The sequence below is a fragment of the Notechis scutatus genome, chromosome 1 (assembly GCF_049901735.1).
Source record: "Notechis scutatus isolate UNSWTSFEM ecotype Mainland chromosome 1, rNotScu1.2, whole genome shotgun sequence".
Taxonomy (NCBI): Eukaryota; Metazoa; Chordata; class Lepidosauria; order Squamata; family Elapidae; genus Notechis; species Notechis scutatus.
The window spans coordinates 268239533-268263783 of NC_142009.1; the positions used below are offsets into that span (position 1 = coordinate 268239533).

The window sequence follows — 24251 nt, forward strand, 5'->3', positions numbered from 1 at the left end:
GTATTGTTTGGCCTTCCTTTCCCCCTGCCCTTCTGAAACACAATTTAAAAAGTCATGATGCCGGTGTCAGTCAGAGCCTAAAACCACATTAGGAGGTTGAGCAATTTAGATTTAAAATTATTGTGGACTCACCCTTTCTGGCTTATGTGTGTGGTGTCTTTTTTGCTGACTCAACAAATGATACTAAAGTTGGAACTTTCTGTTCTTGCTTTCCTGAAACTTCTAGAAAGATGCAAGAATGTAAATATTTATGAGCGGACCAAGGTAAACAAGCCATGATCATAGGAAAATGAAAATTAACAAATTATATTTACAAATGTTTGGGTATGTGGGATATGACTTCTCATCTCAGTACCTGAGTATCCCAGCCTTGTTGAAACTCTCTAAACTGAAAAATTTGCTAGATATTCTTTCTTGTAAGAAAGAGTGTGACAAAGAAATCTTAATTTGATTTGGATTTTTCTTATTGTTTATTTATCCTATTGAGGTAATGAGACAATCTGTCTATATCCGGGTGTTTGTGTATCTTTCAATTTCTATTCTATACCTGTACCCACCAAATAACAAAGCATGAGCTGAAAATTAACAGTATTGGTTATTATTAGTGATGAAGATAAATTCTTTTCCATACAGGTACTGGTTGAAATGTTAAATCGAACAGCTGTTTCTTGTTCATTTGGCGTAATTCCTTTCTGAAGCAAGATGCAAAAGGTATTGGTGTTCCCAGCTGTATTTCTTGTTCAGTTACACAACTATGCTAGAATTTCACCAATAAACACATGTGTGAGCATTGAGTTTTATTCTGCCATCTTCAGTGGTTCTGTAAAAGTTTGTTTGTAATGTTAAGCCCATCCCTCTTGAAGTAAAGTGCTTAAGGAGGATAGCATGATAGCTATACTGGACAGATACTGTTGGAATAATCAACAAACCCTGAAAAGGATTCCAGCTGTGACACATCTTACAGCTTGGATTTATTCATGATTGCCTGATTTTTGTGGATCTCCACAAGAGGAAGTGTAGCAGACAGGCTGGTGAGCAAACTCTAATCTAGGCCTAGTTTCATGAGGACTTTATCCCCTCAAAGTGCTGGGCCATCTATGTTCACAGTATACTGTATAGCAGGGGTGTCAAACTGAAGGACTGTGCGGCCCGCCCAGGCTCCATTTTTACTGGCAGACGGCTGCAGGATGTCGAGGTCATGCCCACCCTGGTCACGCCCACCCCAGCCACACCCACTTGGTCCCCAAGGTCAAACACAACCCTGATGTGGCCCTCAATGAAATCAAGTTTGACCCCCTTGCTGTATACCTTCAACATACATAATTAATGTAATGTTCACTTGTAGTTATCACTTCACAGGAATGATCTTTTCATTAATATAAATTTTTAAAGAAATAGTTCTGTATAATTCAACATCTCTGAAATACTGCTTAAATCCACACTGCAATACAACTGATGCAGCAGAATGAGATCCCAATTCCTTTTGATAAGGCTTTGCTATTCACTTACAATCAGAGCGGTGCCATTGTTGATTTCCCCCTTTATGTTATGGAGTTTCACAGTAGCTATTCCTGTTTCACTTTCACTATCAGACTTGCCATCTATAGCATTGTATTAGTGCCCTTCTTTTCAAGGGATGTCTTGTTTATCTTTAGCAGTGGATTGCTTTTTATAGTATCTCTAGCAGTAGTTTCCATGGTGATAGCAATTTCAAATGTTCCCTTCAATATTATAGCTGCCTCTGTTAAGAGTCTGTTTTGAATGTTGCCTTTCTAAATTCCATAGGCTGGCCAATCTCTCACGGCATTCTTTAGAGTTTAGACCCTCATCAAATTTGCAACTCGGACAGCTGTTTAGATTCAGCTGGTGCTTGCAAAAAAAACCCACCATGTATCTAAATCCTGAAGTGCTATGTAATTTTGGCACCAAATAAATTCTTGAATTATTTTTATTAGTTCAGCAAAGCTGAATTGCAAAGGGCATTTATAGTAAATTCCTAATTTACCTGCATGCTTTGCTTCCTTTAATACTCAATGAAACAAAGTTTTCGTCTTAAATCCCAGCAGCTATCTTATTTGCCTCAAAAACTGGTTGAAGTCTTTGATTGTAATATTTCACCTTCCTGATAAAGTTAACCTTCCTGCTATGCTTTTCCCTTCTTTGTCTTTATTCACTGTGGCTGATTCAGCATTATTATTATTCTTTTTTTTAAAAAAAAACCTGCTGTTTTTCCCCAACTGAAGATAAGGTAAGTGCCCAGAGGCTTTTTAAAAAAAACAATGCTACTTCATCAGCACTGACCTGTCTTTTCTCCCAACTAAACAAAAGAGACTAGAATCAGGAGGTATTGTATTTCTACTGCTACTTTTATTGAAACTTCTAGAACAACTAACTCCAATGAGAGTACAAATACAATATATAAAGGCAGCCCAAGGTATTTAAGCAATAATTCTAGATCACAGGCAGACTTAATTATCCAGTGACAATAATATTTCAGGACAATACAGTGTGAAATGCTTGTCATCTCTATATCTCAGATCTTAAAAACATATATTTTTTACTTAATGAATCAAAAAGTAAAAAATGAAGGTTACACTCAGAAAGCATACCCATCATGGCAAAAGTTGACTTTTATTTTATAGCAGTTTTCAAATGCAAAATAAACAAGTAATATTACTTGTATTCAGTAATATTTACACTACTTCAATATTACAAAGCAAATGGCATTCCTTGATTTTTTTATTGCATTACATTGTAGAATAGCCTGAATTATTAGAAAACAGTTGCAGTACAATGTAGTATAAGCGGTGCAAATAACTCAATTATCCTTGAACAGTAACTGCAATTAGCATCCTATCAGTATGCAATAATTAATATACAAGGTTTGCTGCACCAGTGGGTGACATAAAATAGGGTTTATAAGACCCATCTAGCAAAAAAAAAATATTCTCCTCTAATCGAAGTTCTTAATGAATTTATTACATGGGCTTTCCCACAGGTTAATCCAAATTGCTTTCCCATTTAAGAACGTCTGGTGCCTATAGTTCAGACATTGGCTAAAGATTGCACTGATTTTTCCATCAACCATGTGTATAATTCAGTCAAGCAATTGGGAAAGAAAAAAATAGGATGTGCTCATTGATTGCCCAAAATCATAATTTGAAGTATGGCTTTTTGAAGAACCCACACATGGACAAATTCATGCAAATGTGATAAGCCATATAAAAATGTACAGTAATGATTGTCTCAAGTGACAATCATACATTCAATGACCATTCAGAGTTATGGCAGGACCAGATGAATGGTACTTATATCCAGTCCTCAAAGTTACTGCGGATGCAACACCCCTGCCATCATGTGATCAAAAATTGGGTGCTTGGCAGCCTACTTGCACTTACAGACATATTTCAGCTTCCCCTACTCGCCATCATCATCATCATCACCATCTTTTAACAACCCCATAATCCTAGGGATCTTGGTATATACATGGGTGTGTTGCTGCCCACAAGCATTAAATAGGAGATTCCATCTATCAGCTAATTTGTTAATCGGCTAATAAAACAGAGCATGGAACTAATTCGGTTGATTTTGATGGGAAGAAGAAGGTGTGTGTGTGTGTCTGTGTATGTGTGTCTTGAACCCACTAACACAGGGCTGTCAAACTTGAGGCCCGTCATGTGCTGGCCACGCCCATGCCTGGTTTAGCGAAGGGGGAAAAAAAACTGCGATACATCATATAACGACGACGTGATGATGCGAGTTTGACACCCCTGCACTAACATCTATCCTTGGATCAGCTAAATCAATTTCCCATCATTTTCTGCTGCTATCCAGATGCAACAGAGTACTCACTGCTTCCATGCCTATCCAACATAGCAAACAGATTCATAAAGACATAATAAGCTGCTTTTGCTGACTGGCAAGGGACAATAATTAGAACTTGCTATAATAGTGACACTTCAAGTATGCCTGTAAAATCAGTTGCCATGGAGATGCTTATTAAAGCCTAAACTGAATGGCACTGCCTCTTGTGTTATGAATCAGGTTTCACATTATTTATATATACATCTGAAAGAGAAAAGGACATGCTGCAAATCTCACCCCATGCTGAATGAGTCAGAGACACTTCAGGCTATTATCCGTCCCACCTTACGTCAGAACTCTACATCAGAGAAAAGACCAAGTGACAGTATCAACCTATCTGAACGGAAGCGGCAGAAGATGTAAGCCTTTTCCTTTGCTTCCATGGTGAATCGAGGGGAGGGAAGATTAACGTTCAGCAAGTGCATTGAATACAAATGAATATATGTCTGCTTCCTATTACTCTAGGTAAAAATTCTAAAGAGATAAAGAGAATCAATATTGTTGGCACAATAGGATATACCAGCAAGGAAATAAGAGAGAATCAAAGTAGAAGTATAGAATAACAGAGTTGGAAGGGACCTTGGAGGTCTTCTAGTTCACCCCCCTGCTCAAGTAGGAAACTATATACCACTTCAGACAAATGATTATCCAAACTCTTCTTAAAAACTTCCAGTGTTGGAGCATTTACAACTTCGGGAGGCAAGTTGTTCCACTGATTAATTGTTCTGTCAGGAAATTTCTCCTTGGTTCTAAGTTGCTTCTCTCCTTGATTAATTTCCACCCATTGCTTCTTGTCCTACCCTCAGGTGCTTTGGAGAATAGCTTGACTCCCTCTTTTCAGTGCTGTAGAATGCTGCCAAGAAACAGAAGTCCAATTAAGGCTAACATAAACCAACCCAAAAATCTAGAAAAAAACAATGAGAGTACAGAGCTTCACAAAGGACTCAGAGATTACTGAACTGCTTTGCTTCCTGCAAAGCTCTTCGTCATTGAGGACTGACTTTTATCCCTTATGGGAGGGGCAATCACCTCCCAGCCTTACTCCTGAGTCGTCCTTCTGCTTCAGCTGCTCTCGCCTTCTAGAAGCTCTGCACACGTGCCCTGGGAACAGGCTCCCCGGGGTCCTCTGCTTCACTGCTGCCAGACTCAGAAGGCTCCGAAGGCAGCACCCCACTCCCAGATAGTCCTGGCCCCATCCCTGCATCGGATGCAGGACCCTCGTCCAAGTCCTTGCCAGACTCCCTGACTGGTTCCCTTTCACCTTCATTGTCCAATACTTCTGCCGTCTACACTGGCTGCCGGCGAACCACAACAGCAACAATAATGGTTTGCATTCATCTTCTTCCAGAATATTTCTCTGATTTCTCAGTATAGCCTAAAAACCATGATGTTTCCTGTGATTTCACCAGTGTACAAATCAGATCAGGTCCTGGTTAACTTTTTGAGGTCATTCAACATCAGGTAGGTGCTACTAAGTAATTGGGCCGTCCCTTGTTCCTTATGGAATATTTTAATTACAATATAGTTTTATTTTGAGATGTTATTCTTTGAATTGTTCGATGTTTTTCAAATTTAAAAGGAGCACTCTATATAAAAATACGGTATCTTCTATGCTGTTGAAATAAGGACTGGCCACTACATTGGGATATTACAGTAGAAAAAAACCATACTGCACACCCAATTTCAAGGGATGTGTAGCCCGCAAAGCAAATTATTTTTACACCTAAGACACATGGCAAATCCTGCTCAGCCAGCCTGTCTATCAATAATATTAAATAATGTATTTCATACAATATATGCTCTCCTGTTGTGGAATTAAAAATTATTTGATGGAGCCAAGGAGAGGCACTCCTGGGTATGAAAAAGAATGGGTGAAAGGGGATAAAGGCCTGAATAAGCTAGGGATGAGATTATGGCCTTTCTATATGTTCATATATATTATTTATTGTTTCCTTTTCAGGCTGCATATGTATTGCATAAGGCAGCATTTGTTGATACTAGTCCATTCCTGGTATAGTGTAGGTATGAATGTCTGCCCATAGGAACAAATCTGGAGCAGATGAAAAGGAGCTACTCTTTATTACTAAAAAAACCCTACAAAGTTACAAATCTCCCAAAGTCCTTCCGTAACCGAATATAACAACTGAACACATACTGTATAGAAACAACCAATAAAGGAGAATATTTATTTCTCAGGGTTGAAATGAGAGGTCCTTGGTGCTCTCTGAGCTTGGCTGTTTTCATGCAGACATTTCATTACCCAAACTAGGTAGCATCATCAGTGCTAATAGGGAGTAAGGTTTCCTTTGAAATTGCTTGAATACTTCTCCCCATTATTACTGCATAAGCATGCATTTTCATCTGGCGAATGGATTGGGCACACTGCCGCAGACATTACATTGGGGGGTTTCTGTTTGAAAGATGAGTTTCTAAAGAAGGTTTCCTTTATTTTGTCTCTGTTTTCTCCAAGTGAAAGTCTGTAATTACTTGTCATTGGGTGAGGCTGCCGAAGACTAAAAAAACAATGTTATTTGAACTGGGAAGATGATGAAACAGAACAGGAGGACTGCTCTTTATTTTCCCCTCTGAAGAATTTTGTGGAGAAACCTGGTATATTTTTAAAATATTATCTGAACTTCTAAAAGGCTGATAAAAATATTCTCATCATGCCCACCCAGGAGAGGACAGTTAAAACTTCAGAGGTATGACAAAACTCCTACACGGAACCATTGAAATGTTACCCATTTAATCAAAATCAGGGACATTTTTTTTCAATACATTCCTTGGGGAAATTAGTGTAGAAAGGGAAATCTGGGCAAGATAGCTAGTGAAAAGCAGCCTCTGCTGAAAGACCCAACACAACAAAAATAATCCAGGTTGTTATGCGTCTGAAATGAATAATAGTCCAGTTCCCCAAATGGATATCAAGATAATGTAACTTGCCTCATAATCTTGCATTTATCTGAGCGGGTAACCACATCAGCGAGGAGAAAATGTTATAGAAGCTTTTATTTAGGCTGGACAAACTAAACCAACAAATCCTTCAGAATCCAAACTCCTTTTAGATACTTGACTGCATGACTGTCCACTGGCTGCGATTCTCAACTTCATTTCCTTGCCCCCTCCCCAAGTTTTTAAAATATATGGTTCTGAATGCACTCTTTGTGTTCTCAAGGATCCTTATGGAATCCAAAAGGAATCTGCAGCCCTATTGGCTAGTCTATGAGTCAGTGTGCCAGGTGAACAGCGTAGCATTGTCAATAGCAGAGCCCCTGATTGGTGGGCTTTGGCAATTTTCCCATGAATGCCGGCAACACATCCTCCAGTGTTACACTTTTGAGGTACATACTTTCTAATGATGAGCTTCCATTTATAGGCTGATATACGTATATAGAAGAAGGCTATGTGCTGACCTAAAGTAGGGTATTTGCTTTCTTAGATCCCCAAGCATTTGGTGAATAGATTACACTGCAGTTACTGACAGTTTGGCAGTTTCTGATGTTCTGATCTGGACTGTTATCAGAGACCAAAGAAGATATAACCCTTTCACATAGCTCGACTTGTGGTTTTGTTTTATTTCTGGCACAGCCTCTGGTTGTTCATTAAGATAGAGAATTCATGGAATTTCTCCATAAAGACAACAGTAATTAATGTTTTCTTCCCCCACTGCCCTATTCCTCCAAGCTAGCTATTCTCAGGGATCTGAATGAGAAACTAAGACATATTTTGCATGTACTGTGTGCTTCCACTTGCAAACACACCAAGGGTGGGATACTACCAGTTCTGCCCGGCTCTATAGAACCAGTAGCTCTGAAGAGAAGCAGACACCCAACCGGTTCTATGTTTGCTGCTGTTTGGCCCACCTGCCCACCCGAGCTGTTAACTGACCTTTATTTCCTGCTTTTTCAACCTCAGCTGCTTTGCACGGCACAGCTGAGGTTGAAAAAGCAGGAAAAAAGAGGCTTTTCAAACGCTGTGCACCTACACCCTGCACTTTTCAGCTCTCCAGGCGGCACAGCCTAAGGTTGTTTTATATGTGCACGCAAAACATAGTTACCAAACCAGTAGTAACACCGGTTGAATCCCACCTCTGAAACACACTAACTGCTTGTGAACTTTTTAGCTATAGCCTCTCTTTTCTATTGACAGGAAAGTATAGCACAATACTACATTGCTCTCTTTTCCCTCTTTAATTCCTTCCTGGCTTACGATAACAAGAGTTTTGTCTACCTAACAAAGGAATAAAATGAACAAGGAAGCAGGAAATGGAAGATATTTGAATCTGGCTCTGAGTCTGAACAAAAATTTAAAACACTCGTTGGAAAAAAATCAAACACCATTTTATCAATTCCATGTTCAGCATTTGTGCATAATTCCATTTCAAATTACAGTCTTACAATGTTCAAAATCATAAACTCTTTTGTCTACTTTAAAGCTTTCTAACAACTGTATATAAGAAAACCATGGCCAACTATTTCCTTCTGCCAAACCTGGTTTTGTATCTATTCCATATTCTCAATATGGCATGTCAAACATAATGATGTTTAAAATCCACATTGACTTTGTTGTGCCGCAAATATCCATGCCACTCAAGTCTCAGGTCATGTCCTTTTAACTCAAAAAACCCTGTTTTTCAGGAGCCTCCATTATTTCATCTAAACCCAAGAGCAAGCTGCAAAATATAATTGCAAATCAAGTAGACCCGATCCTCCTCTTTCCTTTGCATCCTGTAATATCTTATATTTAACTTATGCTTTTTCTCTCCCTGCCACACAAATTTAGATTTATCTTTTTGCCACTATTTAAATGATGCATCAGTTGTTAAAGCATACTGTCTGGAATAAAAACATCATTCTAGACAGGACAGGATTCTACTCAAGAATGACAATTGTAGTTTCTCCCAATTTAACACACCTTTTAAAGTTTCATTCCATATCTTAACATAGTTTTTTTGAAATAAGGTACATATCATATTTATTGTACCCAGTATGATTTTTATTATAGTTTCTTCTCAATTTTAAAACCCCTTTATTCATCAATTCTCTCTGATCTTCTATTTTCATGTTTTTTATTAATATCTTCATCTTTGGTTGTTGACCTTAAAACTTATAACACACTAAATTATTTTAGTTTTCCCATTGATCTCTCAATTCCCTTAAAAAAAATCTTGCAAAACCAATGCCAAATCATTTGCAAAATCCCCTATTCTCTCATCTTGTTCAGAATTTCAAGAACCAAAATAAACAAGAGATGGGAGAGTGAGCATCCCTGTCTTGTTCCTTTTTGAATCTCACAGGCTCTGTTAAATCTCCATTAATAATTATTTCTGCTTTCTGTGAATTATAAATTGAACTTGCCCTATTTTATAAAGTTCTCTTTGAAGTTTGTATCTTCCAAATCTTTGAAGAGGAAAACCCAATTCAAATGATCAAAAGCCCTCTCTGTATCTAATAAAATCGATGCAGCTAATTTCACATTATCTTGCTCCAAAATATTTCCAAATATCCAACACATTTCTAAGGATGTACTTTAAGTGTCTTTTAATAAAAAACCACATTGATCCTCATGAATAAATTCTTGCAAATTTATTTTTAGTCTTTCACCCAGAATCTTTGTAAACAACTTGTCTTCATTATTATACACACAGTTGCCATTCTTAGGTGGAATTAATGGATTCACAAAATTAAATATTTTACATTTTAACGACAATCTTGAGATTGCCAAATGTAAACTATATGTTTTTGTAAGACTTTAGATGAGAATTCCAAAATTCTATCAGAATGCAGTGTTCTTTATATGTAGTTCAAACATTAAGATATGTGTTTATTTGATTTTGGATCTGCACCTTTGGATGAGATTGCATGCTGTTGCTTCACTAAAAAGTTTGCCAGCATATTCTAGTTCAAATTAATTCTAAATTTTAAGCTACACCATGTACTAATTAGGTGTAGCGTTGCAAATTGTATTGTATTTGTTTACCTTGCAATATGGTAGAGAAAATAATTTCTACATGCAGTGATCTGAAGAGTATACTGTACTGAACTGACTCTCAAAGTTGTTTTAAAAGTTTCCTAACTTTTTTCCTGAGCATTTTATCTAGATATTTATCCTAAAGAAGCAATTGGCTAAGGATCTGTAATCCCGTTTATAGGAAGCCCTATAATCTTCCCTAAACTCTTAAATGCTAAGATCTATACTTAATTATAGAGTATTTAAAGAGGCTTCAGGAAATAAACTAACTTCTACTGGCAGTGTAAACTCGGAACTACAGGGTTATTGATGGGCAGCTCTGGTTAGCTTTCCTTTCTAAGGTACTTTGCAAGTGTAGTCCCTTTACATTCACACATTCGTACTATATTCCTTATTCTGGTTTTATCCCAACAGATCATGAGAAAGGTTTTCATTTGGAGAAAATGCGAAATTTAAATGAGTTGTATCTTCACTGAGAAAAGGGTTTTGCCTGCAAACAATGAGAAGTTCTTTAATTGTTCTTTCTCTACTGTGCTGTCCTTGGCAATAGTCTTAATGGTTCACTGCAGCTTTGGGAAACACGACAAAGACACTTTAAGAATCACTTGTTGGGGAGCAAGACAGAAGAAAGGTCACTTGAGACCTTCAAGAAGAGATTGGACTGCCATTTGTCAGAAATGGTGTAGGGTCTCCAGCTTGGGCGGGGGGTTGAACTAGATGACCTACAAGGTCCCTTCCAACTCTGATTATCTGTTAGACTGTTAGAGAGCCATTGCCTGAATGAATTTGATTGGCCTCAAGTAGGATGCACCATGCTGGACATCCAGACTAAAAATTAAAAACGCTTTTATTATGCCCTAGGACAGGGGTCTTCAAACTTGACCACTTTAAGACTTGTGGACCTCAACTCCCAGAATTCCTCCTCCTGTTCATGTTAGCTCAGGAGTTCTGGGAGTTGAAGTCCACAAGTCTTAAACTCGCCAAGTTTGAAGACCCTTGCCCTAGGTTTGGATGACCTCTGCAGGTCTCAAACATCCAGCTGACTTTCTCATCCTGATGGCCATCATCAGACGACTTTATGCGCGTTGATTTCTTTCCTGGATTCCCAGCGCCTCCTCTCTTAACGGCCGTAGCTTTCATTGAATCTTCCTATATAAATCGATAAAGAGGAGCGCGCCGATTGTTTCCCGGAAGAAGGCAAACGCGAAGCTTCAAACCATCTTTTGGTCACCTCCATCATCATCATCATCATCATCATCATCATCATCATCATCATCTTTTCCTGCGTTCAAACCACGCCGGTGCGTGCAAGTGCCGTTTCCTCCGCCCGCTGGGAAGTTGCTGGACGCAACCCTTAACGCTACTGAACGGCAAAAGCGGGTCACCACTAGCCTTCCCCCTTCCAATGGGAGATCGGGACCGGCAGGAGGAGGAGGATGGGGGGTCCCATCCTCCTCTTCCTCCTCCTCCTGCCGGTCCCGATCTCCCATTGGAAGCGGTGGGGTGGGCGGGTCTCCTCGATTGCATCAGAGCCCGAGGAGGGTGCCCCGGTTCTTAAATATCCCGGAGCGAGGCGAGGGAGGGGCAGGACAGAGGAGGCGTGGCCGGCCCGACGGCCGGGGAGTGGGGAAAAGGCGTGTGACGGTGACAGCTGGGCAGCGATCCCGGCGGCGCTCCTCCTTCCAACCTTCCCGGAGGCTGCCTCAGCCCTCTCAGCCCGCTCTTTTCACCCCCATCCCCGTTCCCGGGTCCCCCCCGGCCCCACCCTCTCCAAGCCCCCTTGCGAGCGCCCGCCGCTCCCTCTGGGAAAGCGATTCCCGCCCCCACCCCAGCCCGCTCCCTCCCCGGCCGCCAATCGGTTCTCCCCATGGATTACAGGTTTCCTTCGGGAGAGGGAGGCGCAGCCCTCCTTTGCCCGGCGCCCGAGGAACTGCTCGGCCGGGCTGCGCGGCAGTGAGATTCGCTGCCTGTCCGTTTTTCGTAGGACGGAGCCTTGCAAGCAGCTGTGGCGGGGAACAAAGCGGGGACTTCCCTCCTGCCCACCTCTCCTGCCGTGCCTTCCTCGGGCTCGACTCTTCCGCAATGGACGGTCTCTTAGAGCCCTTCCCCGGGGGCGCCTCCAGCTTCCTGGACTTGGGCGATTTGAATGAAGCGGATTTTCTGAACAATGTGGTAAGTGGAAGCGGGGGCGGGGGGGCAGAGAAGAGAGAGAGAGAGAGAGAGAGGCAAGGTTTGTAAGGCAGCCCCTCCGAGGGTTTTTTTTGGGTGGGGGGTGGGAAGGGGGTGCTCCTGGCCAAGGCAAGAAGAAGGAAAGGGCTCCTTCCCTGCATTGGCAGAAGGAAGCTCCAACCAGGTGTGCGCCGAGGATGCGCTTGGATCTCTCGCCAGCTACCTCGTGTTAAAAATAATAAAAATAAAAAAATAAAAATCAGGCTCTGCCGGTTGCCACTGACTGGTTTTTAATGGCAGGGCCGGCTCAGTAACACGTGTTGCATACTGGTATCCATCCAGACGGGCGAGCGTTTTTCCGCTGGAAATTCTGCCGCTTTGCCACTGCATTCTTGGCTAGCAGCCAAGGCGGAAAGCTGCGGGTTGATTTATGTAGATCCGCATAATTTGCTCAGCATCGGATACCTAGCAGCCAGATGTGGGAGAGTGCTGTACTGACAAGCGCTGGGTTTATTTAACCGGGCATGAAAATCTATCTGTTCTGCAAGGGTTTGAATGATTTACATGGCTCTCCCCTCGATCCCGTCGTCTTCAAGAGTGCATTATAGGCACCAGGGTGGACGATGGGCAGGTGGGAACATAGGTTGTGGCTGGGAGCTGGGATTGATGACAGATTTGCCTTGCAACCTCAAGGCAAAACCTTAGGGGAAATTGGTGGGATTCACGTGTAGATTAGTATTCATTGAAAAGTAACTCTCTCCTTCCCCATCCCCCACCCTCAACAGTTAAATAAGATATTCCGTGTCTTTTTTTGGGGGGGTTGTAAGTATTTGAACAAGCGTTCTTCAAATCTTAAAACTCACACTAGAATTTACCGGTATGGGCTTATCATGTAAATGTCATTTTTTTATTGGCCAGCGTAATGCAAAAGATCTATTTAGATCCATTTTTACTAAGGCAGTTTCACAGCACCAGCATTGATGAAGTGTTAATCTTTCACTCTACATATTTGTCTAGTCCCTTCTTGAGTTATTTGTACAACTCTTAATTTTCAGCATATTTAAGACAACTCTACTGTTAGAAGCGTGAGAAAAATTACAACACTAATTACTAATTGATATTTTTGTTCATAATTGCTAATCATTGCTGACTCTAGAATAGTGGATGAAGTCTGATTATAAGGTGATGTTTTCATCTGGAATGAGTTAACCTTTACATATTTTCTAGTTTCATCCTATTGTCTGTAGTTTATACAAGTTCTCTAGAAGTATAGAGAGGTCCTATATGTTTAAGAAGAAGGGAGGAAAGAAAAAAAATTACTTATCCCCCACAATAGGAATACATAAGGACTAGAAAAAGGAGAGACTAGAAATAGATCCATGATCAAACAAAAAGGAATAACTCAGTTGACTCTTTTAGAAGATGCCAATAGAATTCAGTCTACTAAACTATTAACGTGCTTTGATGGGTTACTTCACTGCCTGTGTTTTAAATTGTCAAAAGCACTGTTTGTGGAGACTCATCTGAATCTACCTCTTTCTTATAAAATATGTCTTTTGGAAATAGGTGAAAAGTGTATTTGAAATTAAAAAGAGTATTTGTTTTAATAACTGGATTATTTATATAAATGGAAATACTAAAGAAACAACAACCTCAAATGCCACTCGCCATGTATATATACTCTACACACTCAGTAATTAATAATCATCTATTTTCCTTAATAAATTGTGTAAACCCAGAAACTTGGTTAACTATGCATAAGCTTAATATGATAATATAGCAGTAATGTAAAGACTTAGGAAATCAATATATTTCTGTGCTTCTTTATTTCTATGCATTGCCAATTTCAGTAAAAAGCTTCAGAATAATTTATAGCACACAAATTTAAAAAAAAAACCTGTGGTCTAAAGAGCACCAACCATCTGTTCCCAAGGTGATTTTAGGACAGAATTTCTTGCATTACATACAATTTCTTCAGAATGTTTGTAATTTTGTGGGCTGAGATTTCATTTAGACAGGAAGAATCCATGCCCCCCCCTAGCATTTCAGACCACATTTGATTATTCTTATGAAGCATGTATTTAAGAGCAAACTCTCTTAAAATATACTGCTTTGCTGCAATTTAATATTGACTGGAACTTTGAACTATTCTGTGCTTTTCATATTCTCCCCAAAAACATTTTTCCCTCCTAGAATGGAGTCTTCGGTACGTCTCATTCTTTCTCAGCTATAGGAATTAAGGCCATTATATCAAGGCTGCAAAATCCATATGACCAATGCATGGCAGTAGAGAGATGCAGAATGCACTAATTCTTTGTTGCCATCTGTGAATGTATGGATTTTTGCAGCACTGGTGTTAGAGTAGAACTCCAAATTTTACTTTAAGGGAAAGCAAAGTACTTTACTCTCATTCTTGTTCTTTTCTCAGGTGTCATGGATATGCTACATTCTTAAAAAGTGAAAGAATCAATGGAAACATCATAGTACAATGACTTTAGCTATGACCTATATAAAAAGGTGTCGGATTCAATTCGTAATTGTACTTGCATGACTGTACTGTACATGTTTAACTTTACGATGGTTTGTTTAATTTTATGAGTTTCCATGATATGCAAAACCAAAAAGCAATGTCATGAGAACATTGTATAAAGTACTAGGCTAAAATATGGGTATCTAGTTTATGGGTGAGTGTGCCATGCAAACACAGCACTTGGCAGCTTCGGTTGGAGAAAGGTCCTGAGCAAAAGTGATGTAATATACTTGTTACTATTGAGAATTACTGTTACTCAGAGTAGATAATGATGAGTTGATTGGACAATTTGTTTAACTTTATTACTATGCATTAAAATGCACTACTGCTTTGTTTTCAATTGTTGAGAGATATACTGTACTTTTTACGGCATTTTTATAGAAGAAAACCTAATAAATTTAATAAAGGTTTTCCTCTCTCTTATGGAGTGTTGTATTGGCAACCATTTAAATTTCTTTACCAGTGACTATATTGTTAATTAATGTAATAAATCATCTTACTTTGGCTAATGTTTGCTAACATATCATAATTACATCAGTATGCAGAACCTTTAGAGAATTGAGGGAAATAACGGTTTTCTAGTCAGCCAATATGTTCACAACAAATGTTATTTATGTTATTTATAAATGCAGTTTTAAACCCTTCTTAGACAACTCATATTGTTGGCTGTTTTGTAAGGAACTTCCGTAGGCATGCCATTCTAATCAAATAGTCTGCTCATGTAATCGTAGTGAAAGTGTGTTTGTGGAGGGGTGTGTGTGTGCTATTTCCTCCTTTCTTTTAGGAATTGCTGAAAGGATAAGGTGGAAGCAATCAATTATAGGCAATACTCAGTATTACCTTTACCTATTGTCTGCAATCTGAATGGGAAGCAAGGAAATAACACAATTTGTCAAGAGTGAAGCGTTATGAGCCACAGAAGATGTCTCGTAAATTACTTTGCAGTGATCGTTCTTGAAGAGTTTAGGTCCGTGATGGCGAACCTATGGCACGTGTGCCACAAGTAGCATGCAGAGCCATTTGTGCGGGCACACGAGCCCCAGGCAAACTTACCTCACTGCGCATGTGTGCGCTGATTTTCGTCTTGTTTGAGGACTTTTTCGCCCTCCCAGAGACTCGAGGGAAACCTCTGCAACCTTTGTAGGCCGAAAAACAGGCCCGTTTCATCACTTCCTGTATTTCCGGAAATACCAGAAGTGACAAAATGGGCCCATTTTTCGACCTACAAAGGCTGCAGAGGCTTCCCTCGAGCCTCTGGGAGGCCAAAAAAGGCCCGAAAATCAGCTGGGAGGCACATGCATGCGCAGTGCGGGTAAGGAGGCAGCGGGGGGAGATCATGTGCGCATGCGCAGGGGGCGTGGGGGGACCGCGTGCATTGCCTTCTGGGTGCTGGCATGTGAACGTGAGTGCACACACAATTTTCGGCACAGAAGCCCAAAAAGGTTAGCCACCACTGTTTTAGGTTATTCAGAATGGCTTTAATGCAGCAATAGCCAAAAAAGCTATTCGCTATCACAGACAAAAAAAGACATTTAACTTGTATTTTAGGTACCATTCTTCCATCCAGAGACAGCTTTAAAAAAAATTCTAAAAACAATTTCTGCTTTCCTTCATTCAAAAGCCAACAGAGTTGATCCCAAGCCTTTACAAGCGATACATCTATGCAATAGTAGAAAATATAGGAGTCTGAAGTTTAATCGTATATTTAGAAGCCTATTGGGCATAAATGTCTATATAGGCTACAGTAGCAGCTTGCTAGGGTGTGATAGAATTAGATTCACCAAACTTACAACTGTCAAATCAGTGTTTCCCATATATAGTTGCCCTGAAAATTAAGTGTTACTAGGTCCACTTCATCAATGAAGAATTAAAACTAAACTAAGTTAACCTATTTTACTTAAAAGCATTATTTTAGACTAGAGATTTGGGACGGTGGTTCCTGGCCTAGTGCTTTGTTTTCAAAACCTTGGGGTAGCAGGGAAAGTGATTACCTGCAATTAAATGCTGATCAGATGTAATTTTCCTTGAGGAAAACTGGAGAAATTCTGAAAAGAGTAACACAACAGTTGGAGAATATTTTGATTCATAAGACCAGGATTAAGAATAGATTTGGAATAATTTAAAAGAGGTTTAACTCTTCCCATCACCACTTAAATTGTTTGGATATATATTCTGCATGTGCAAAACAGCATCATCTGTAACCTAGATTAGACAAAATAATCACTGGCATTTCAGATATTACTGAACTACGATTTCCATCATCCTTAGGAACCATATCCTGTAGACAGTGCTTAAAAGCTTGTTAACATATGGAATGTCCCAGAATGTTTGCTTTGCCTTAATTCAGTGGTTCTCAACCTATGGCCTGTGGATCCAGGGGGGGGGGGCATGATGTCATCACAGGAGGGTCACAAAGGCATAAATAAATTGTATGATTTAAATCTTGAGTTAAGTCTTGGTGGTCCATGGCTACAAAAAGTATTTAAAGGGTGTCCCTGGTGAAGAAAAGGTTGAGAACCACTGCATTAAAGTATTCAGCCAGCAAACCCAGTTTTTAGAGAATGCAAATATACCAAAGAAAATCTGTCATTTACCTTGACCTTAACCCTAGCCTGAACTTGTTTAGAAGCAAAGAGTGCTAACTGATTAAAAAAAAGTGACAGGTGTATTGAATGGGATATTCTCACAAAAGGCAGGTTGGGTAGGCTATGTGGCTTGAATCCTGAGTATTTTGTGGCAGGGCATGTTTTTTTTTTACTATTACACAGTTGCAGGTTTTTAAAAATATCATGTTTCTAATCAATCACATGATCCTGAACTTCGGGGAACCTGTAGCCAGAGTCCATACTTGAAGAGTCCATGGGTAAAATTAGCCTTCCCTTGATATTTACTTATAGATTGCAGTGAACTGTTCAAAAATATTTTTGCACTTTTTCTACAGTCAACATTAGATTTTGGCACCATTGCTTAATTTTGCCAAAAGGGCTCTATTCATACATTGTTTTTCTTAATGCTATAACTTAGATCAGGGGTGTCCAACCTTGGCAACTTTAAGACTTGTGGACTTCAACTCCCAGAATTCCTCAGCCAGCTTTGCTGGAATATGCTGGAAGTAAAGCTTTGCTGGCTGAGGAATTCTGGGAGTTGAAGTCCACAAGTCTTAAAGTTGCCACGGTTGGACACCCCTGACTTAGATGGTCCCTCTTAGATGTTACCGTCATCGTTTTTGGTTGTTCATCTTCTTCTTGGTTCTCTGCCACTGACAATCAGAGACTCACTCAACTTTTCTGTTTCTGAATGTTGAAACTCCACAATAGTCTTTCTGTGTCTACCAATACTGTGAATGGCAGGATGTTCCTGTTGACCTGACCGTTCTAAGAAATTTGGGAAAGATTCTGACAATTCCAGATATAGATGAAAAGAAACCCCAACCAATAATAACAACAGACAACTTTACACATAAAATATTTTTCTAAATAACAAGAGCAATCTAGGGCTGTTGGGACTGTTAAATCAGGTCACGTTGGAGCTTGGATTGAGTCATAGGCATTTCAGATTAGATCCAACTACACATTTGACTCTGGCATAACACAACCTAGAGACTGGGAAATCAATTTTACCTCAGTGCCAATCTTTTGATCTGGGAAATATTTTGTACAACAGTGTGATTCTTGCAGACTACTTCATGGTTATATGCTTGAAAATAATTCTGTAATTCCATATTCAAAAGAGGTTCATCATGGATGGTTGAGGAATTCTGGGAGTTGATCTCTTGGTAACCGAGGCTGGGAAATGATGACTTAGGTAGGCAGTTGAGTAGAGCGCCTGCCCAGGGCAGGAACCCAAATCAAACTTTCTCAAAGAACTGGCTGCCCAGCTTCTGCTTCTGTCCACCACCTTTCTGCATAATTGGAATACTCTTATTGTTAGGAAGATTTTTCCTAATATTCTATCTGGCTTTGCTTTCCTGTGGCTTAAAGCCATTATGTCCCGCAGTCTGGAATATGCTGGAAATTAGTTGTTGACTTTCAGTACCGCATCCTTTCAAATATTTGAGAAGTCCTATCATAGTCCCTTTTGGAGGACCAATTTAGGGACAGATTATCATATTGAAAAACCTACCTATAGTCCTTGACTTACAATCATTCATTCAGTGACCTGTTCAGATGCACTGAATAAAGGAATTTATGATCAGTCTCCAAAGTTATGGCTGTTCCAACACCCATGTGATTATGTGATCAAAATTTGGGCATTTATGACTGCAAAGATGTTTCAACTTCCCCACTCATCTATGCTCTTTTGTCCTTGCTGTACTCTATGGCCACTGCCATCCCAGCTGATCTTTGCCATCGTCTTGTTTCCACTGCTGACCAAGCATGCCCATATTAGCCCTTCACAATATTACATTTATAAGCAATATTAGTTCCTAGCCGCACAGCACAAGGCATTCTTCCCCAGTTTTCTTCCCGGTGGTTTTCTCAAGATAACTGGGGAAGGTGGCCTCATGTGGCCAGTAGCTGCCTTGCAAAGGACCAGGCTAGGCACACCTTGTTAACAGCAAGAGCAGTAAGATGGCGAAGGTAATATGAGGTGACCAAGTTTAGGATGAGGACAAACGCAGATGGGACTGGGCTGTCACCACACTGCTGAAGTGATCTTGGGCTGCACTTCACTCTGTGCTGTGGTTCAGGAGCTTCTTACAGCTTAGAGCTGCGGTATGTTTTCAGCTTTCCTGCACTCACAGTATTCACGCGAACACCTCGTACCCAATTTCCTTGGTCCCTCTGAGCTTGTTCCACACTGCATCGTTTTCCCCCCAACTCATGCACAGCCTGCATTGGGTCTCCCAGGGTCTCCTTCATCTTCCTGGAGACCCCTGCTCTCTTTACATGGGACTCCTTCTGTTTCTCGCTTAACGACCCACATGTCTGGAGTTACAATAGTAACAAGGACTGCCAGGTTTTCTGTCACTAAGTGATGCGATCACATGATGTTGCACTTTACGGCTGCATTGCTTAGTGACAGAAATTCTGATCCAATTGTGGTCATAAGTTGAGGACTACCTTGGTATTGAACAGTCAACAGATAATCAGCCCTCTAGCTGTCCTTCTGAAAGCCAAACAGTCCTTCAAAAGTCATTGCTTCAATTCTTCAATAGTCATTTATGTCCCCATTGTCTCCAGATTAGATCACTGTAATGGATTCTACTTGAATATACTCTTTACAGGCATGATATTCCGCTCTGAAAAAAAAAATCGGGGCCGGCCAAAAATGACCCCCCCGCCGCGCACCCGGGGAGCGCCCGCTGCCTTCCCTCGCCAGGGCCGGGCGGCGGCATGTTGCACGGAGGCTGGTCTGTGGCTGGCCCAGCTCCCTTTTCCTGCCGCTCAGCGGCCTCCGCTCGCACCACCCGGGCTCCGCTCAGGTATCCGGCTGGGGCTGTCAGGAGTTGCTACCGCCGGCGCAGCTCCACGCGGCTCCAGTCCCGCGTTGCCTCGGGAAGGGAAAGGCAAAACCAGGAGCCGCTGCTGCCGTTGCAAAGCGCCGCCGCGGCTCTTCCTTTTGCCTTTCCCTTCCTGAGGAAACGCGGGACTGGAGCCGCGCTGAGCCGCGCCAGCAACTCCTGACTCGGGGCCTCCGAGGGAGGGGAAGGAGGAGGAGAAGGGGTGGGGGGAAAGGAGGGGGCGATTCCCAAAAAAATCGGAATTCCGATTTTAATCGGAAGAATATCATGCCTGTCTTTAAAAATGACTTGGAAACAGCATTAGATGTCAAATGCAGCAACCCGTGTTCCTATACTTGTAAACCAACCCTAATTACTCTGATCATGAAAGTGTGCTATCTAGGAATGGACATAATATTGGAGGTGGGATCTGACCCATTAGCAATTCTGTTTTATGGCAGATCAGCATCATGAGTGCATATTGAGGTACAGTAGGGGTTCTGACCCAAATCTTGTTCCAAGGAAACAAACACGAAACAGAGGTAACAGCAAAACCTTTTAATGATTCTTTATGAATCTTTATGAATTCCGTTCCTTCAGTTAAAAGGCTGTTTCAAACTAATTGTCTCTGATAAGAACGGGCCTTGCCAAGGTTGTGCAAGGCTGCCAAGAACACTAGATAAAGTTACTAAGAAATATTTCAAACACAAAGAGTCTCCAAACACCAACCAAGATATTCCGAACGTCCACCAGGCTTCAGTGCAAAAACTACTTTGCTTCCTGCAAAGAACTCTGGTTTCTCAGCTGGCTTTTATCTCTTAAGGGAGGGGCCATTACCTTGCAGCCTTACTCCCAAGTCACCCATGCTGCTGCAGCTCTTTCCTTTGAGCAGCCCTGCATGCACGCGCACTGGGCACAGGCTCCTCGGGGACCTCTTCATCACTGCTGCCAGCCTCCACAATCTCCGAAGGCAGCATTCCACTCCCTGATGGTCCTGGCCCCATCCCTGCATCACACGCAGGCCCCTCATCTGAGTCCTCGCTCTCCGAGACCTCAGCCATCTGCACCTGCTGTTGACGAACCACAACAGTAGGTGTGATGAAAGGTGAGGTAGCCGACATTAGGAGGATCCAAAGATCCCGATAAATAGCTGAAGATTTAAGTTAAGCTTGACATCCAATGGCTAAAAAGACAATCTTGCATCTTTCTTAGCAACCATTGGGATTTGGAAGTGATTTTTCTACTACTTCTTCCAGGATGTTTTTCAAGTTTCTAATCCAGGCTAGAGGGTGTTCCATCTGGTCTTCCATTCAAACAGATATGTCCACAAGACCGCAAAATACTATAATATAAAGCATGAGAAATACATGGCATGCAAAGAAAATTAAACATTGTTAGAATGAAAGGACTGTATGCCATTGTGCTCCGTTCCTTGCTGTGAAGAAAAGTATGTTACCTTCAGCTTCTGACCATCCAATTAGACATGTTAAGCTAAGAGTAGACATTTCCCAGACGTCTGTCATGTCTTCGAAATGAAGCAAAACTAGAGTTCAAAGGCTTGTGGCTGACTTGATTGTGTGTTGAAAAACTGAGATGTTGCTTCTAAAATCCATTGCAGCCACTCTTCTAACAAGGAATTTGGCCCATGGCATTTAGAAACATAGTTTTCCAGGGGAGTGGCATTGAGACAAGTAGATTCATTATGGCTTTAAAGCAAGAAACCAGCAACAGCCACCTAACAAAATAGCTGGCATTGGAGTAATGCACAAGGCAGTTATTTCAAGAATAGTCCAGAGTGCCCAGCAAGATTAGCAGGAAAAGGGGGTTGACGCTCCAGCATGCCTTATAGATGGATCCATTCTCTACTTATGTTGGAAGTTGGATACAAAGGAACAATACTTGTACAATTTTATATCGTTATGATCCCCTAGTGGTCTCAAAACTTTGCCAATCCATTTTTGTAGAACCTGGTATCAACCAGTGAAGCTAAATGATGGGCAATGTGGGAAGGCCCATGTGAGATTCTACACAGAGCACACTTACATTATGAAATGTACTGGTACCTACCAGCCTAAACCACCCAGTCATACACTGGTACCTTCTGGATGTTTGTTCTACAACTCCTTGTCTGCGCTTTCTGAGACTTATGTTAGCAGAAAAGCACCAGATAGCCTAATCCTGATCTAATGAGGACCCATAGCTGGGGGCAATGTGCTGACTCTGTAAACCGCTTAGAGGGCTGTGAAGCACTGTAAAGCAGTATACAAGTTCAAGCGCTATTGCTAAGTGCTAATGGGTTTTCTGCAGATTGAAGCAGACTTTAGTTGAACCCGGGGCTTAGCTAAATTATTATTAAATTATTAATTAATATTATGCTTAACCTGCCTGAAGATTGCATTGGTCTTTATTATCGAATTCCTGTTTGTATTATACAAATCTGTGCAAGTTCTGATTCAACAGAGAGCTTCAAATAAATACTTCTGGTTCTATTCTATGAACAGTAGTGGCACAGTATTAAAGGGTAACTCTGCATTCCCGTTGCCAGTTCGATCCCGAGTGGTTCAAGGTTGACTCCATCTTTCATCCTTCCAAGGTTGGTAAAATGAAGACCCAAATTGTTGGGAGCAATATGCTGACTCTGTAAACCGATTAGAAGGCTGTAAAGCACTATGAAGATGCATATAAGTCTTAAGTGCTATTGCTACTGCTCGTCTATATTAGGATTGAACAAGGCCTCATTCCACTGTAGAAATACCTGTTTCTAAGGCTGTCCATATGCGGGCAAGAAATTACAAATAAAGATCAAATTAATCTGATATACTATTGTAAAACATTATTTATTTGAAGGTGAGTTTTTTTAAAAAAAGGCTTCAGATACTGTGAGGAGCTTTTGCAGAGACATACTAAAAGAAGATAAAAGAAAATGGCTTAAAAGTCCTCAGTAATGTCACCTGAAAGATAAAAGCAAGATAAACATGACCCTTCTCTGTAGTCATTAAATGACCATTTAGCATTTATTTTGCACAGCAGAATACACTTGGCTTTGTAAACTTTTTAACATTCCTTCAAAGAGATGGCAAATACCATTTTTTTGCAAAGATGCCAAACTTACTTAATTAAAAAAAGCCTTATGCATTTAATTCCACTTGAACATTCCCTCTCTTCTTCCAGGCTGGAACTAAAAAAAAAAATAGCCAGGCACTCTGAATAATTTCCATTTTTGCTGGATTCCGTGGCACAGAGGGACTTCAGCTTTCCCATCTGTTCTAAGAGGCACAGAGATGTCTTCAGTGCTTATGTCAACCCAGCTCTCTAGCCTGCATAGAAAATACCCTAGTTTATCCTTTAATAAAGTCACCTTTTGAGTTATGGCTAGTTACTATACTGTAGCTTGGTTAGTCCAGTCTCAAGTGAAAACATAGAAAATATTTTCAAAGAAGTTAATTAATTAGGGCCTAACTTTAAGGGTTTCCTTTAGAGTGGTGAGATGGGAGGCAAACATGTTTAATAAATAAATAAATAAAGTGCACAATATGAATAGGACTGGTCCATACAATGGCTGGGATTATGGATCACAGTAGGAGGCCAAGTTGTATTTCAAGTTGGGTTTACTGAAGAAGCCATTTCAGCCTAGTTCAGTCATAATGCTTTGTCGTAAAATACGATTTACAAATCACAGTGGCCAGGCCACACATTATGTCAAGGCAAGTCCAGCCAAATGCTATTATAGCTCAGCATGATGCATGAACCTAGTCATCATGCAGGGTAAAACATGATTTACAATTTAGCAAAATCTGCAAACTTAGACATAGCAGTGGAAGTCTTCCTTCTTTTCTCTTGTATCCTCATTTTTTAAAAAATAAATTATGTTTATTACTCAGAAGAAGGTAAGAATCTTGAAAGAAATAATTGCATTTCCCATCTTTTTCAACTTTACTAATCTTATAATAAATTAATTCTCTTAGATCATTCTTTTCAAGTGTGTTCTTCTGTCCCTCCCTGACACAAAACATCAGGACGGCATTTGAAGTTCCAATTAAACAGAGGAAAATACTCAGCTAATGGTTAGCACTTGCTAAATGTTACATAAGAGTCAACAGAATTCACAGTGGGTTGACTTTAGTACATTTGTGACTCTGTATGGATTCTAGACTGATCTTCCTTTTGACTTTGCCTCCAGGCTCTGCTACTTCTTTATCTACAGCCCCAGATATATTCAAAAATGTTTCAGATGCTTTGATTTCTGTCTGCATAGGTTTAAATTTTCCCACACAT

At 40.6% G+C, this 24251-nt stretch overlaps 1 protein-coding gene across 3 annotated transcripts in view; it reads left to right on the plus strand.

Moving 5' to 3' along the window:
- The first annotated feature begins 11453 nt into the window (after nt 1–11453).
- The window catches only part of CREB3L1 (cAMP responsive element binding protein 3 like 1), a 95907-nt gene continuing 83109 nt past the window's right edge, over nt 11454–24251 (plus strand). The window contains exon 1 of one of the 3 annotated variants that reach the window (XM_026671262.2): nt 11454–12006. In XM_026671262.2, coding sequence (XP_026527047.2) covers nt 11917–12006 — 90 coding nt within the window. In that variant the 5' untranslated portion in view covers nt 11454–11916. The remainder of the gene's footprint in view (nt 12007–24251) is intronic. The other 2 variants (XM_087951303.1, XM_087951304.1) reach the window with 2 other exon arrangements.